This window comes from Sinocyclocheilus grahami, unplaced genomic scaffold (genome assembly GCF_001515645.1).
Source record: "Sinocyclocheilus grahami isolate Dianchi unplaced genomic scaffold, SAMN03320097.WGS_v1.1 scaffold399.1, whole genome shotgun sequence".
Taxonomy (NCBI): Eukaryota; Metazoa; Chordata; class Actinopteri; order Cypriniformes; family Cyprinidae; genus Sinocyclocheilus; species Sinocyclocheilus grahami.
The window spans coordinates 857,618-874,611 of NW_015505578.1; the positions used below are offsets into that span (position 1 = coordinate 857,618).

The 16,994-nt window shown below is 37.1% G+C and overlaps 1 protein-coding gene across 2 annotated transcripts in view; it reads right to left on the minus strand.

Annotated features, from left to right (window-relative positions):
* Positions 1–1,138: 1,138 nt before the first annotated feature.
* LOC107550510 (EF-hand domain-containing protein D2-like) overlaps positions 1,139–16,994 on the minus strand; it is a 19,661-nt gene continuing 3,805 nt past the window's right edge. Inside the window, exons 2-4 of one of the 2 annotated variants that reach the window (XM_016231816.1) lie at positions 3,092–3,239; positions 2,608–2,742; positions 1,139–2,387 (exon numbers count right to left, since the gene is read on the minus strand). In XM_016231816.1, coding sequence (XP_016087302.1) covers positions 2,256–2,387; positions 2,608–2,742; positions 3,092–3,239 — 415 coding nt within the window. In that variant the 3' untranslated portion in view covers positions 1,139–2,255. Of the gene's footprint in view, positions 2,388–2,607; positions 2,743–2,884; positions 3,033–3,091; positions 3,240–16,994 lie in introns of both variants that reach the window. The other variant, XM_016231815.1, reaches the window with a different exon arrangement.

Here is a 16,994-nt window from a genome sequence, read left to right on the forward strand (position 1 = left end):
TGGTTTATGGCTTCTAACAGAATGCAACAGCTGTTTGATTAGTGTCGTCAGTCAACTCCTCAATCAATAACATATAGAGCACATTCACCCTTTAACAGCTAATATTTTCAACACCTTTTAGTTGAACAGTAGATAAAAGAAAAAGAACATGTGGATAGCTGGACAGATTGGGAGACAAATATTTATACACCTATTATTTGAATTTCCACAGAACTAGTGAGCAAACAGGAACATTTACCAGTGACTTGGAACACAAAAACAAAGAACAACATGAAGCACAGCAATTGCCAACATTATTGTCTCCATTATAGAAAAGACTAAAGGGTATTTTGCCTTTACTGATTAGATTGTAATGGAAAACCCTAAGGAACATCAGATACATGGAGAACCAAAGGGAGACAAGATTGTAGGCAACACAATTCATATTGAGAAAATAAGAACGTTTCTTTTCACAAGACAGCTTTCCATACAAAACTAAAATTATTTTTTGATTTTCATCACATGAAAATATATATTTCTTTATACATAGCATCTCAGTTACCTTTGCCACAGTGTACTGCATGTCACATGACCATAAAAGGTTTAATTCATTACACTTTTGGATGATTTCATTAGAAATGTTCCCTCATTTTTCAGATGATGTCACAGTAAACTTTGAAACCTATTCTATTTTTTTTTTACTAAATACTTTAATATTAGATCCTATTCAGAAGCATGAAATTCTTTCATTTAGATGTTGAATTACATGCACTGGCTCTACAGAAAAGCCATGCGTATTTCATTAGCAAATGAGGTCTATATTCTATGCATGAAAAACTTTTTGATTTTACTTTATCTCACTGAGCATGGGCTGCTCTGCAAGGCTTGGAAATGTGGTCATATTTTGAATAATATTAAGCAACCCAGACTTAGATTTAGAGACTTGACTCTTAAGGGAAAGTTCCCCCAAAATAATTAATTCACCCACATGTCATACCAACCTGTATGAATTTCTCTCTTCTCACACCAAAGAAAAACGTCTCAGTGATATTTGTGTCTTTTAAAGGGGGTTCAGTGTAGTTCTGGATCCCACTGACTTTCATTATATGGACAAAAACAGTTTAAACTTTTTCTAAAGTAAACCCTTGTGTCCCACAGAAGAAAGCTATTCAGGTTTGGAAAAACACAAGGGTGTGTAAATGATTTTTGGGTGAACTATCCCTTTATATAAAAGCTGAGGAGGATTTCACGCCATCTGTGGTATCTGACCAACCCTATAAGCATGTTACAGTTATCTGTTCAGGAAGCACAAAATACAGGGGTTCAGAGTATAAACAGTCAGATGACTATCGCCCTCCATCGACATCAAACACACAAGCTAAAGAAATTAAACTGTAATGACTTACTTTTGTAAGGCAAAAGTAAGCCGTTTCAAATTTACAGCCATTTCATGTCATCATTTTGATCTTAAAGACTAATTGTAAGCCTGTGTGTGCCACATTTAACACTGGACAACTTATAGACTAAAGGGAACCATGTAGGAAAAACCACACCACGGTGACCATGCAAGAAAACATTGATAAACACTCAACAAACACAATTACAATCATCACCACACATGCACATACACCCAAAACCACTTCTCCATCTCTCTCTCTCTCTCTGCTCAATAATAATATATTTAATGTATCTGTGAACGAGAGCAGAGGTCTGGTGTACACTAATGTTTGTCCTCATGTTTAAATAGTCAACGATGAAAGTTGAATTAGTCACGGTACAGTGAAAAGCATTTCCTGCTTAAATTGCCACTGATATGAATACAACGGACTGGATATGGCATACTGAGAGTACTAGTTGATTAAAAAAAACTTTAAAATGTTACCCTACTGACACGTTGACGAGAACAAGACAAAATGCCATTCAAACTAAAATGAAACTGATGGGGTGAATGGACTACAGTACATATATACACACACACACATACGTGACACTGAAACAGAACAAATCCAATCCAATGTATTGAGATCAGTGTCTGGCTTCACATTTAAAATCAGCCTGAGAGAGAGCGAGAGAAGCAAACGACGATAAACAGACGATTTCAACACCAACATCCGCTCGTGAGCACAAACTACACAGGTGTCCCTCTCTCAAGATGAATCTGCATGAATCTCTGAGCATTTCACAGCCTTGCATAGTATCTCTGATTGCGGGGGACTCTGATGGCAGACAGATGGACAAACGTGACGAGTAAATCGAGGCTGTCGAGATGGATGAGGCTATTTGAAGGTTGACTTCAGCTCTTTGAAAGCAGCTTGTCTTTGTTTCCTCTCCTCCGCCTGACGCTTCTTCTCTTCCTGCTCCTGACGGATTTCTGCCTCAAACCGGTTTGATTCGTTAATGGCCTGCACCTGTCAGAGACAAATATACATTTTTAGGTAATCCTAAATTGAATTTCCTTATCAGAGGCATTCAATACAACCTATCTAGGCAGGAAATTACAGTTATAGAGCTGTCATAGACTAAGAGGGGTTTACAAATATGAATGAATGAATATGCTGATGGTTAAACCTGAGGATTTATTTCACTTAGGGGTGGGAAAAAAAGTATTAAAATGTCATGATACTTTACTTTTGCCTCAAAGAATGTTTTGGCTCCCTTCACTCCCTCAGTTGACACGTCAATCTCTGACAAACGTGCCAAGACATGAAGCCCGCTGTCCTCTGTCAGCTCTCCTGCTGCTGCTTTTCTGAAGATAAGAAGAAACTAGAGAGAAAAAGAAGGAAATAAGGTGATTAATGGGGGAATACAAGTAGTTTCCTGCTCTTCATCATGTACTTCGTTGCTGTGAAATACAGCCAAATCTGCAAGCAAATTGTTTCATGTTTTGACATACTGAAGCATTTACCTCTCTAAAGCTGAGTTTGCCATCGAAGTCCTCATCTACTTCTTTGATCATGTTCTTCAGGCCCAGGTGAGTCTGAGGTGCTCCGAGTTTCTCCATCATCAGCTTCAGCTCCATCAGATCGATAAAGTTGTCTTTCTCTAAATCATACCTGCACACACACAAGCAACTAAGTTATTAAATCATGTTTTGACATACTGAAGCATTTACCTCTCTAAAGCTGAGTTTGCCATCGAAGTCCTCATCTACTTCTTTGATCATGTTCTTCAGGCCCAGGTGAGTCTGAGGTGCTCCGAGTTTCTCCATCATCAGCTTCAGCTCCATCAGATCGATGAAGTTGTCTTTCTCTAAATCATACCTGCACACACACAAGCAACTAAGTTATTAATGCATAAATATCATGTAAAACAGGACTTCTTTTGAAATAAATGTTCCTGAAAACACAAGGAACAGCCATCTCATCACTGGTGATAATGCTGTAATGTCTCCGGTGATCAACAGAGGGCAGTGCAGATAAATAACTGGGCCCTCACTAGCAGGAATACCTTATCAGGACTATTGGAACATCTTTCACTTCTCTTACCAACGGTTCATATATTTTCAGCTTATTTCAATTTAAAGATCATTTAAATAAGTAAAAGGTTAAAAAAAAAGTCATTCTTGTAAAAGTGTTACCAGTGAGAACTCTCAACATCAAATCATTACAAAGACTTTAATCTGGGAAGACACTACACATAATTTTATTTGAATGAAAACTCCTGTGGAGGGCAGAAGTACAGGCCCCCCCAAAAAAGTGTCATTTTAATGTTGTACATCTTTATTATTTATTATTAGGAACATGGTTAATACAAGTATTTTTAAATCATTTTAAAACTTACTGAGGAGCTCCTGGAACTTTGCTGAGAACCACTGATCTACACCAATACAACCCATCTTGTTTTCATTTGTGTACAATAAAATATGGTGTCTATCTTGACTTATGAACATTCTGCTCTGAAACATACAGGAATCTATTAAAGCATCAATATCATCAGTCAGAGCTGAAGTGTTCATTAACAGCCACCCATTTATTATACCCGCTGCTGAGATCATCTTAATGTTCATCTCTCCTGCATTTTTAATAAACAGCTTATGAGCTGCTGGCAATTTACTGAGTAAATAGCAATCCAAGATACTTGTGTGTACATCCGAGAGCATTACAACTGGCAAACTTTATACATAGAATCTACAGACTAAATATAAGCCTGATGTTATATAAACGTTAAAGCATTTCAGTCATTTCGCTTATACACAGGAAAGAAAGGAGGACACTGATCTTACATCTCTCTCACAAACACACACACACACACACACACACACACACTTCATCTTAATGTTCATCTCTCCTGCATTTTTAATAAACAGCTTATGAGCTGCTGGCAATTTACTGAGTAAATAGCAATCCAAGATACTTGTGTGTACATCCGAGAGCATTACAACTGGCAAACTTTATACATAGAATCTACAGACTAAACATAAGCCTGATGTTATATAAACGTTAAAGCATTTCAGTCATTTCTCTTATACACAGGAAAGAAAGGAGGACACTGATCTTACATCTCTCTCACAAACACACACACACACACACACACACACTTCCTGTGGTTCAGCAGACGTAATCACTAATGGTTTGGAACATGTGACATTCACACAGGCCAGACCGATTATATCTGCCTCCTCTTCTTTTGCATCGATAATGAGTTAAATTGATCCACAGGTGCATATTTTCTGGTGCAAAGGCCAGAGAACTGTGTGGGACGGGTGAGTTAGTGTGCAGCAATGGGGCGATGAGAAAGGAATAGTCACATGATATCCCTTTTCTCTCAATTATTATGTACGAGACCACTTCCTCTACACGTCCACATATACACACAAGCAAAAAACCCACATATGAGGTTTTACGTTGCCATGGTAACAGGGTCCTTTAATTAAAAGCAGAGGCCAATGCATTTTGAATGAGACTGATCAACTAGTAAATCTTCTTTCTTCCTTGGATTCTTACTTCCTTCTTGTCATTTTGTTCTTCCTTCTTCCCTGAAAGATATTTTCAATTTGCCCAATAGTGCTCTAAGAAAGCTTCAAATGGAGACCACTTCCTCTACACGTCCACATATACACACAAGCAAAAAACCCACATATTGCCCAAAGATGAGGTTTTACGTTGCCATGGTAACAGGGTCCTTTAATTAAAAGCAGAGGCCAATGCATTTTGAATGAGACTCTGATCAACTAGTAAATCTTCTTTCTTCCTTGGATTCTTACTTCCTTCTTGTCATTTTGTTCTTCCTTCTTCCCTGAAAGATATTTTCAATTTGCCCAATAGTGCTCTAAGAAAGCTTCAAATTTGTTTTGGACAGCTTAAGTGATATTAATACAATAAAATAAAATGAAATACGATATTTAAGTACAATAACATTAAAATAAAAGATTAAAATAAAATATACAGAATTAAAACAATGGTAAAAGAGACATTACAGAAAAATAAGATATTACAACTAAATGAAACAAGATATTAAAGTAAGAGTTTAAAATAAAATATTAAAATAAAACAATGAAATAAGAGACATTTAAAGTAAAATAAGACATTAATAAATACTTCAATTTTCAATTAATTTGAAGACTAAATCTATAAATATTCTGCCGATAAGTTTTTATCTCCCTCATTAACTCCTTCTAGGCAATCCCATCATGCTCCCTGCTCATGAATATGGAGTGTGTCTCCACCTGCCTCAGAGACATGGCTTCTGTATTCCTGTCTACCGACACAAGACACCCTGCTGATGCCAGGTCTCTCACACACACATAAAACTGCATCTCTTCTCATTAACCCTGTATCACTGACATCTTCTCATCACTAATTCAAAGGCCAAAAGAGCGTGTTCATGTTCAGGGGCACAAAATCTCTCAAATGAACTCTTCGTGCTGTGGCATCTGACATATCAGGCTAACCTTGATCACAGTGCTCTGAAAAATGCTGTTTGATGAAGGATTGCAGTTGTGGGGCATCTGAGGGTCATGTTTCTCTGTGGACACTGCTATCCAGGGTTTGGTTGAAGATTACAGTACAGCAGCGGTTAATCAAACTAATGTGATTTCACGGCAAGCGAGATTAAGCTGGTGGTTTATTTTTGAAAGGCAAAATCAGATCACTTGAGAGACCGAGCAACCAGTGTCCATAGTGGTTTCAAATCAATAATTTACGTCTGCATACGGCTAGTCTGTTTAACAAAAGAAAGGTCAAGCATGCTCAGTGCGATTAAAGGTCAGCTGTAATTTAAATCCACCATGTTTAATTATAAATTAACTCCTGAAATCACATATGCTTACTTCTGAAAGAGTCCTCATGCTTTAGAATGACCAAGATTTGTAAAAGATTACCGCCATGCCTGTTCTTTGCATTTTATTGTCATGAGTCAAGCTGAATCACTTGGTGTAATTTCCTCCCAATCATGCTCAACAGACGTTTTTAGCCTGAACATGGTGAATTATGACTTATGGTCTCCTGGTTTATCCACAAATTCCATTTTACATAGAAATGTAAATGGGATCTGCAGAAAAAAAAAAAGTAGCATTAACAAAACCTCATCAACCGATAACAATTTTCCAGTGGCCTTGTTTCCAAAGATACACTATCATCATTCAAAGGTTTTGGGGTCATTAGAATTTTTAGGAGAAATTAATACTTTTATTCAGCAAGGATGCATTTAATTAATCAAAACACCATTAACAAAACCTCATCAACCGATAACAATTTTCCAGTGGCCTTGTTTCCAAAGATACACTATCATCATTCAAAGGTTTTGGGGTCATTAGAATTTTTTAGGAGAAATTAATACTTTTATTCAGCAAGGATGCATTTAATTAATCAAAACATAAGACAAGAGTGAAATCAAGACCAGGTGATTAAAGTATTTTCAGTTTCTGACTGACTCCATTTACTCTAACTTACATGTGGTGTTTAAGATACTTCACAGATTATGAAAAGCTCCCAAGTGCTAAAAATCCAACAAGACAGAATGTAGTAACACTTCAGTTGGTTGCAACAATCTGGAAAGCTTCAGCTGTATTCTTACCAAACACAGCTGACAAAATAATGTTTTACCATCTATATGGAAACGCAAAGCAGTTGCTGCCCAAAAAGCTGAAATAAAGAATTTTTCCCCTTTTCTGTTACAAGTGCACTTGAGGAAGATCACATTTTTGCCCAAATAAGTCTTTAAGCTGAACACTTCACACTACAGATGATTGAGGAAGCAAATGCAATCAGCACTTCCTTATAATAACCAAGAGAGGTAGAGTCACAGCCCTGAGCCGATACAAGTTTGTTGAGTAGTTATAAAGAAAGTCAAAAGAAGGAACAAGAAAGCAAATGTGTAGCTTTATTTGTGCTTTGTGTATTTAAAAAGTCCTCGTTATCCAGTTATCTACTTTCAAGAACTCTTGAAAAACTTTACCATGCAAGTCTGAACTTGAATGAAAGTTAAGGAATGTTGCGTTTTCTTGCTCTTTAAAGGGGTTTAGACTTGCAACATTTTTTCTGTGCAGTCTCAGGGGACTTCAGCTAATGAGGTTTTAGCTGACTACTGACGATGGACACAAATGTGCTGAATCTATCCAGCTTACTTGTAGGACACATGACACACTGTAGGAAAACACGACTCCGAAAGAGAGTGAGAGAGAATGGGGAACAGGAAATACTCAAATAGCCCTGTGAGAGTCTCAATCTGCTACTTCGACACTGACCTCGAGAAAGTGCTAGCTGCACTTCCAAATTCCTCTTGAAATTCATTTACAAATGATTTGTTTAAAACGAACACTTCAGCTGAGCCACCCAAGAGCAGAAATCTGACTTTAAGAAAATCCTTTTACATAAGTTACTGGACACTTCAAACCATTGACATTGTCATCAGTTTTTCAGCTGGACAACGTCAAAGACTGTAAATATAACAAGACTGTTCACTCAAATTACTATGAATAGGAGAAAGTGCAACGCACAATATGGTGAAATAAGTCCCGCCTTCTAAATAAAAGAACCGATCAACAATTGGTAAAGTCGTCATGTCACTACAGCTGCCATTAGAAGCTCTGGTTCCCTCTGCTTAATACTATTTGAGCATAGGAAACAACACTTATGGGACAGTCCATGTCAGATTTTGTTGCCGTTTCGAAATATATTATTTAATATTATTTATTTTTGAGATTTCAGTGTTGGAAAGTTCATGCAGTGGTCTTGCATGTCTGAAACAGCTGCCCAGAGGCATTGCAAATATGGCCACTGAGTGAACCGACTTTCCTTGAAAGGGACTTTTTCAAAGGGACAGTGATTGTTCTCTAAGCCCCGCCCTCTTTGGTTAACCTTCCACAGGAGTGAACTGAGACTTCCACACACAGAATGATTTTTTAGTATAGTGTTAAAAATTGGATTGATATTATTTTGCAATGAAGTGTAACATTGAAAAGCATTTTATCTGCCTTTTTTTCCCTTAAAAACAATCTAACTTAAAATTTGTGGTGACCGCAAATCTGAGTTAAGCCATAGAAAAAAGAAAATCCTCAAAGTGACTATAAATGATTAGAGTAATAAGTGTACAGAATTGTTCCTTATGTTTCTACAACACATTCACTATAGTACAGTGAACAGCAATAAATCGGCAATGACATGAATCTGTTTGTGAACAAAATTACTCATGTTAATTTTTTTACACAGTTTAGTTTACACAAACTAGTATTTATTTATTTAAAATACTGAGGAAATCAATTGTATTCTTATTATAAACACCATGTTTTTACCACATTTTTATTTTAGCAGCCAAATTCCAAAAGTATCCACAGGACTTTCATAAGACACGAACTTGTCTGATCTATGGCAGACGTCAACACTTGCTAAGATTGGTTAACATTTTTAATGCAGGTCTCTCAGCAGAGGAAATTCTTCAGTAGTTTCAGAGTTTCATTTTAACTTAACATGGTAAAGTATACATCTTTTACTTGTGTGTGTAATGACACTAAAACTCTAAATGGGGCTGAATTTAGAAGGCGAATCTGTCGATGCTGATGCCTAAAATACCACCACTTAAATTCATGCAGACTGTTACCGAAACCAACCATTGCAGCTAAATGGATTGTGCATTGTGGACTTTGTGTTTGTCAGAATGTGAGGCATGTAACAGGATTTGAGATTAAGCAATTGCCTGAATTTACTGAAATGCTGCCTGATGCCAGCCGAAATACACATGCCTGTCTGAACAGTCACCCTTTAATGCATGCCTATAGCTGCTGCTGATTTAATTATCAAAATGTCTGATTAAATTTGAGTGGAATGATGCCTTGGAGCTAAAGAGAGACAGCAGTATTGCTCAAGGTGGTCTGAAGGACAGTAGTTGCATGTCAGCATAGCATTTTCTCATGATTTTTTTTGTCCATGATGTGCTGATAAGCAAGAAACTTCATATTTTACTCGGACGCATGAGGAGTGAACAACCAACTCTTTTTCCTCCTCCCTCCCTTTCCTATCTCTTCCTGCCAATCTCCTTAATCCAAGGTTGCCAAGCAACAGCTGACAGAAGAAGTCATGGGAAAACCCTCATAAACACGTGATCCGTTTCAAGCACATTCTTCACAACGGCCTGGCGTAACAGGCGTGATCAATCAGGACCAACTGCACCAAAACTGTGTTCGAGCATTTCACATTCACTAGACATCTGTGCTACTTGTGTGTGAAGACATCATTTACACTCGATTTGATTTCATGAGATGGGATAGGATGAGGGAATGGTCCAAAGAGAGGCACAACAAAAGCAAGCGTAAACATAAGAATGAGAATGAAGGTCAATTACATTTACAGATCGTTGGAGAATTTCCCTGTACTATCAGGCACAAATCTTGATAAGCAAATCTGAAAGTAACAGCCTACACAAACAACAAATCATTTCTAAAAGACTGTAGCCTATGAAAGGGAAGCAACAAACTGTTTTCTGTAAAGTGGTCAGGTAGTTCATGTTCTTGTGTGAGGCAAAGGACAGAAACCATGACAAGTATTTCCTGTTTTTCATTATTTAAACTGAGGTAAATGAGTTACTCAAAAAAAAAAAAAAAAAGATCATTGTCAGAGAATAATGGCTTTCAAAGGCAGAATCTGACAGCTTCTATTCATATTTCTTCAGAAAAATGACCTTACCATCCACGTAAATCAGTTTTCCTCATGAATTACCCGAGATCAATAGAATTCAAGGCTCTTCACACACTTGTAATTCTAAAACTAATGGTCAGTTTGAAACTCCTACAGTCAAGAATACTGACAGCAACATTTTTTCAGATTATTTTCAGCTTCTTCACTTGAACCTGAGCCTGTAAAATGCAATTTTAAGATGATCCCTGCTCCTCAATCCAGACATTCAATCCAGCTTGCAGCACATATAAAGATGACATGCTAAATGCATGAAGGTTTACATAACTGATAAGATGGATCCATCATTATCCACCCACTCTATAGATGACTATTAATAAAAAGATGAAGCATTCTCAAAGAGACGAGTCACTGCAATGCACTACTGGCTAACATTCCTTACTAAAAGTCAATCCACGGAAAATGGTAAACCAACCTAACAAGGTTTTGTATGCTTTTCATATTCATTTTTATAAGCAAAAATTTACAGTTACAGTTCCTAGATACAGATTATTTGACTGCTTTTACCAAAACTGCACATTTAATGCATTTTGGTGATAAAGTGAGATCAAGATAAAGTCTTCCTTTTTGAGTCCAACACTGCACTGAACAATAATACATTAGGCCAGGTGGTCTCAGGAAATGTCCAGTAATTTTAGTACTATTCATATATTAAAATATAATTCTAAAATTAAATTAAAATACTAAAAAGAACAGAAAATCAAGATGGAAACTTGATTTAAATGTATGTTTATTTACATTATGTTTCTTTTCATTTCCCCTAATTATTGTTTTCTTAAAATAATATACAATTTTGGAATTTTTAATAATCTATACAATCACAAAATGCTAATATAAACAAAATATTAATATAAAATGTTAATACATTTAATCAACCACATTAATTTAATAAATCATTATACAAGTTTGAATTTCTGTAAATATTCTGTTATAAAAAAAAAAGAGAGATTCACAGATTGACAAACACATGGGCTTTCACACTTATGGGCCATTCTAAACCCTGGGTAAAGGTTATGTTTTCATGTTTCACACTTCATTCTGGGTTAACGTTCTTATTTGAATATTTTTCTCTTCATCACTCCAGTTAAAATATTTACTGTTGCTGTTGGACATTAATAATTTCCCTCAATTCCAACTATTTCCTGAAACTAAAAGCACAATGTTTCTGTGACTGTACAAAGCTTGTGAATATTTATTGAGGTAAAGACTGATGCAGTTTATGCATGACTGTGACAAACACATGGGCTTTCACACTTATGGGCCATTCTAAACCCTGGGTAAAGGTTATGTTTTCATGTTTCACACTTCATTCTGGGTTAACGTTCTTATTTGAATATTTTTCTCTTCATCACTCCAGTTAAAATATTTACTGTTGCTGTTGGACATTAACAATTTCCCTCAATTCCAACTATTTCCTGAAACTAAAAGCACAATGTTTCTGTGACTGTACAAAGCTTGTGAATATTTATTGAGGTAAAGACTGATGCAGTTTATGCATGACTATGCACTGCATATAACGCAGCAATGAACTACATTCTCTGCCACTAGCTGATGATCGCAGGCAGCACTAACCTCGATCTGCTGGGATTATAGACCAGGTGACTAACCATTAGTCCTTAAGCAGAATCCTTCACGGATCAGCCAATGGCCACACAATCCCAGAGGTTATTTATAGTGAGCGGAGAGTGCGAAGCATGAACATAAAATGTCACAAACAGAAAAGAACAGGGAGTAATGGCCTGGCGAGACGAAAACTAAAAGAGGAGAACTTCCTGAAGGAGTGCTGAGGTTACATATGGCCTTTCTGGAAACACAACAATCTAATACACTTCCTACTGCATAAATGAGTCATTGAGCTTGTGATGGCTGTGTGTGAATGCCAAATAATGGTGTAAAACCTCACACCTACACAACCACAGGCAGCTTCTGAAGAAAAGATTAGGCATGTCTTTTATACTCCATATCGCTATTAAATGTATTTTTTTAAAGGAAAGCAAAGCTACATGAAATCGGTACACAATTAGGGAACTTAATTAAAAGTTTCAGAGAATCCAATTCAAGACTTTCATGCATGATTTGAGTGATTACTTCCTATCCATCTTAAATATATAAATTGAGCAAGTGTAGTATCTCATTTGCAGAGACAGCGTGTATTGATTGGCTTTCTTTTTACTCTTAACTTCATCTTATCCTCTTAGGTCACTGTGTCAGTTAGATTTGGCAGAATGCAGAAGCTTTTGTGGATAAAATCCTTGGCTGTATTTACTTTCAAGGCATCTACATCATATTAGAAGCATAACATCCTGTGAGCCAAACGCGCTAAGGGGTTCTTTAAACATGCAGGATATTCAGAAATGAGAAAATGGGTGATTTAGAGAATAATCACATCATTTTGCTTTCTGCAGGGAGAAAGGCATAACCATTTAAGGACTTGGCAAATATATACGCTGGAGAGAGAAATAAATGTATACGCTAGTTAGAGAAATGCTCATTACATTCTGCTATAATACATTATACATTACCACAATGAATTTATGATGGCCGCCAATGAGAAACAAGCAATATTTTGCCTACTGACAACTCACTAAAAACTTCTGCACCACAGTGTCCTGCAGGCTTACGTTCAAACATTCCTTAATGTGTCCGATGTTATCTTTTCTGAGAAATATGTCCCTGAGAAAAATGCACAAGGAAGGGAGCAGTTTCTTCTGCTTCCCTCATTACTAAAGGCGAGGAACGCTCCTCACAGGACTAAAGCCCCTTGCTCATATGCAGGCACAGCATGGGACCTGTACACATAATCACTCAGCCAATTAGGTCACACTGCCACTCACATTACTAGAGATGAGCAGGGGGGATAAGAGGGGCTGGAGTTCATCTGCTGGAAGGAATGTGTTAACGATTTTTTTTCTATCATGTCTGCTAAGTTGCAAATGGCACTGGCATTGTCAGCCCTTGGCCGTCTTCTTGTGGATAAATAAAAAGTAACAGATAGAATGACAACAAGTGTCTTTGCGTTCTCTCTTTACTCCGTCATTGGTTTGCTTTCTTCAGTTCAGTTTTTTCTGTGCGCTCATTCACTAAGCTGAATAGCCAGTCAGAGTTCTCTTTCTCGCGGACGAGTTCCAACACTGATTTGACATGCAGAATCGGCTGAAAAACAGAGTGCATCCGACTAGAGCCAATGGTGTGGAACACCCCCAAAAAAAGTAAAGCCGATCAACGTTCAACAACCACCTGACATTGCCCAACAGCCGACCGTCTGCTTGTTGTGTCCCGGGCTTTCAATAGCTGTCCAACGCCATGCAGAAGGAGGAAGGATTGCTGTTTACCATTAAATTTTAGGTATGCACCAATATTAAAATTCTTGCTGATAAGATCATTATTTTCAATTTATGGCTGATATGGCAATGAATATACTGATATTAAAATGTAATGTATTTTAGTGTAAATACTAGGGCTGGGCAAGTTAACGCATTATTATCATGTTAACGCATTAATTGATTAATGCCGACAATTATTTTATCGCCCATTAATGCAGTTTTTTATTATTTTGAAAGTCCATTGCTCACTGGTTCGAATACACATACAGATAAACCATGAGTCACAGGAGGGGTGGGATGTTGATCAGTAGGCCTACTGGCTTGGGATGGGTGTCATCATGCGTCTCAACCAATAAGAGCATTTGGGGTGGGCCTAAGACTCCAGTAGCGCTCACATGAATGCTCCCGATAAAAATATTTAGGCTAAGCATCAACATTCACAAACCACTGTTCTTTGTTATTTTTAACAGAAAAGAATGCAACGTGCTCGTAATCACGACTTCATAAGTGGGAAATAGGAAGTTTCCGATAGCATGTGAAGACAGCAGAGAAGCACTCTCGCTCAACACAGTGGAGTGCATCATTTTGTTAACTTTGTGGTTTATTATTTTGAGTGGTTTGTGACGCGGTAACACACGGCCCTCTCACAATATATTGCTTTACAGATCTATCACTCTTGCCGCTCAGAAATGTTCACGCAATCATGCTGCACGTATCATAAGTTCCGCGCTCTGGCGCGGTTAGCGCTCACATAATCTATATAACTGAACCGCGCTCTGGCCCACCTCTTCCTACCGAGCCAGGGACGGCTATACGAACCGCTCCCGAGCGCAGCACGGAGTGATCACACTAGTCAAACGAACCAGGCTTTGGGGGTCAAACGCGCTCGGGCATGGTTAAGATTGCCTAGTGGGAGTACACCCTTATTCTCCCGCATGCCGCACACACAAATCTCTACCCGCCCGCAGATGAGTAGGTCTCTACTCGGAAGGTGCCGGTTATAAATGTTATGATCGAGGCGCTGGACTCTGAGCATAACTTGTTTTTCTATAACAAACCATAAAATATTTTCTATAAAAACGTTAATGCCCTGGCAGTGGCAAATAGCTTTGGTTTTATATTTAATTTGATTACATTAATTTTATAAGTTGAGATTTACAATAAATATTTTAACTGCTACTATGTAAAAGGAATACTGCTGTAAAAAAGCACCTTATTTGTTTAAAGTGTTTGCAGACCAAATGTTATTGCACTTTTGTTCATATAGCAGTACTTTTAAATGAAAAAAGTGCGCAATACACTACATTTGAATGCATTATTGAATTTTGTGCATAATGCGAATAAATCGCAGAAAATCATGCAATTAATCGCGATAAAAAAAAATTAATTGTTGCCCAGCACTAGTAAATATATTTAAAATATACTAAAAATCACGCTACAAATAAATTTTGGCATTACAACATTATAATCTACAGTATGAAAATAGATATTTTATTGAGATTTGCTATTTCACACTTAAGAGTATCAGGCCTGGGTGTGGCTAGAGAAATTGAACTCAGGTGTGATAAACCACAGTTTTAACAGGGGGGCAAACACTTCTTCACACAGGGCCATGTAGTTTTGGATTTTGTTTTTCCTTAATAATAAAAACCTTCATTTAAAAACTGCATGTTGTGTTTACTTGTGTTATCTTTGACTAATATTTAAATTAGTTTGATGATCTGAAACATTAAAGTGTGACAAACATGCAAAAAAATAAGAAATCAGGAAGGGGGCCAACACTTTTTCACACCACTGTATATGAAGAGTTCATTTGCAAAAACCGATAATTCTATTTTTACTTTTTTTCAGAAATCACGCTTTTTTTATTGCGCATTCCAAATAATATCAATCAAACTGCAGTGGAGTTGTTTTGATTAAGTAATAATAACTTAAACAAATACAGGTAATTTACAAAATTAAAGTTAATTGAAAGTATGTTTTTTTTACATATTAAAAGTTTGTTTTATAACAAAAGCAGATAACGCCAACAATCGTTTTTTGGCAAAAGCAGATAACGTCACATTTCATGCTTTAGAGTTTTAAAAAACACTTGTTTAATCTTTGTAATCTCCTCAGATGACAATGCCTGACAAACGTTGTTGTTGTTGTTGTGATCATAAACTGTATGGATGTGATTACGCACAATACACGGAGCTTTTCCCTCACCATTGTAACGCGTTGCTTTTGCAAGGTTTCCGTGAAAACGTTTCAGCTTTTATTTTCCTTTTTCGCCCCGAAGAAGATATAACAGGTTCATCAAGTTTGTGGAAATGATTCATCCTCGATCACATTTAGTCAGCTTTGACGAAACTCCTCTCAGCTAGCATGTCTTTTCAAAGTGAAAGTAGCCTTGTCACCTGACTGGAATACAACACGCTGATTCGCTAAAATGGACTTATCGGCTTCTGTTCAAAAACAACAAGGGCGCTTGTCGGCTTCTGCAGTAAAAACGTGAACTCGCAATGCCTTGAAAGTAGACAAAACTGGCTTTTTTAACAAAACGTGTTTAGGGTTCAGATCTATATATATATATTTTTTTTTATTTTTTTTTTTTATCACCTATATATATTTTTATCACCTATATATTTTTTATATCAACTAATGCTAAAAATTTCAAATATCAGCCAATAACCAATATGGTACTACTGATGTGCTGTGCATCCCTAGTAAACATATTTAGTCAGATGTGAGTTTGATTTCTGTATCTGATGTATACAAAAAAGGTTTCTTGGTGAGGTGCAAATACACGGCAAGTTTAAACTAGATAAAGTTTGTCAAGACCAACTTTAAATTGGCTTGAGAAAGCCTGATCAGAAAGTTGTAAAAGTTTTTACATTTTTTTAAAGTTTGACGGTTTTCAGTTTGAAATAGTTTGAAGTTTAAAGTAGTTTTAAAGCTTAAAGCTTGAATCTTTTGAAGGCAATACAGCCTGATAGACAGATAGATAGACAGATAGATAGGAAATATTACATAGAATTGAAGCTTAAATTAGTTCATATGGTTTCATATTGCCAAGGTATTCTGGATGGTTGCTAGGGTGTTGCTATGTGGTTGCTAAGGTACTCTGGGTGGTTGCTATGTTGTTGCTATGCGGCTGCTGTTGCTAGGGTGTTACTATGCTGTTGCTAGGGTACTTGGGGTGGTTACTAAAGTGTTGCTATGCGGTTGCTAGGGTATTCTGGGTGGTTGCTAGGTTGTCGGCTGCTATTGGGTACCTGAGGTTGTTGCTATGCGGTTGCTAGGGTACTCTGGGTGGTTGCTAGGGTGTTATTATGCGGTTGCTAGGTGCCACAGGTGGTTGCTAAGGTGCCCGGCGCAGTTGCTAGGGTGTTGCTATGTGGTTGCTAGGGTACTTGGGGTGGTTGCTAGGATGTTGCCATGTGGTTGCTAGGGTGTTGCTATGTGGTTGCTAGGGTACTGAGGGTGGTTGCTAGGTTGGTTTGGCTAGTTGCTAGAGTGTTGTTATAAACATAGATATATAGATAGATAGATAGATAGATAGATAGATAGATAGATAGATAGA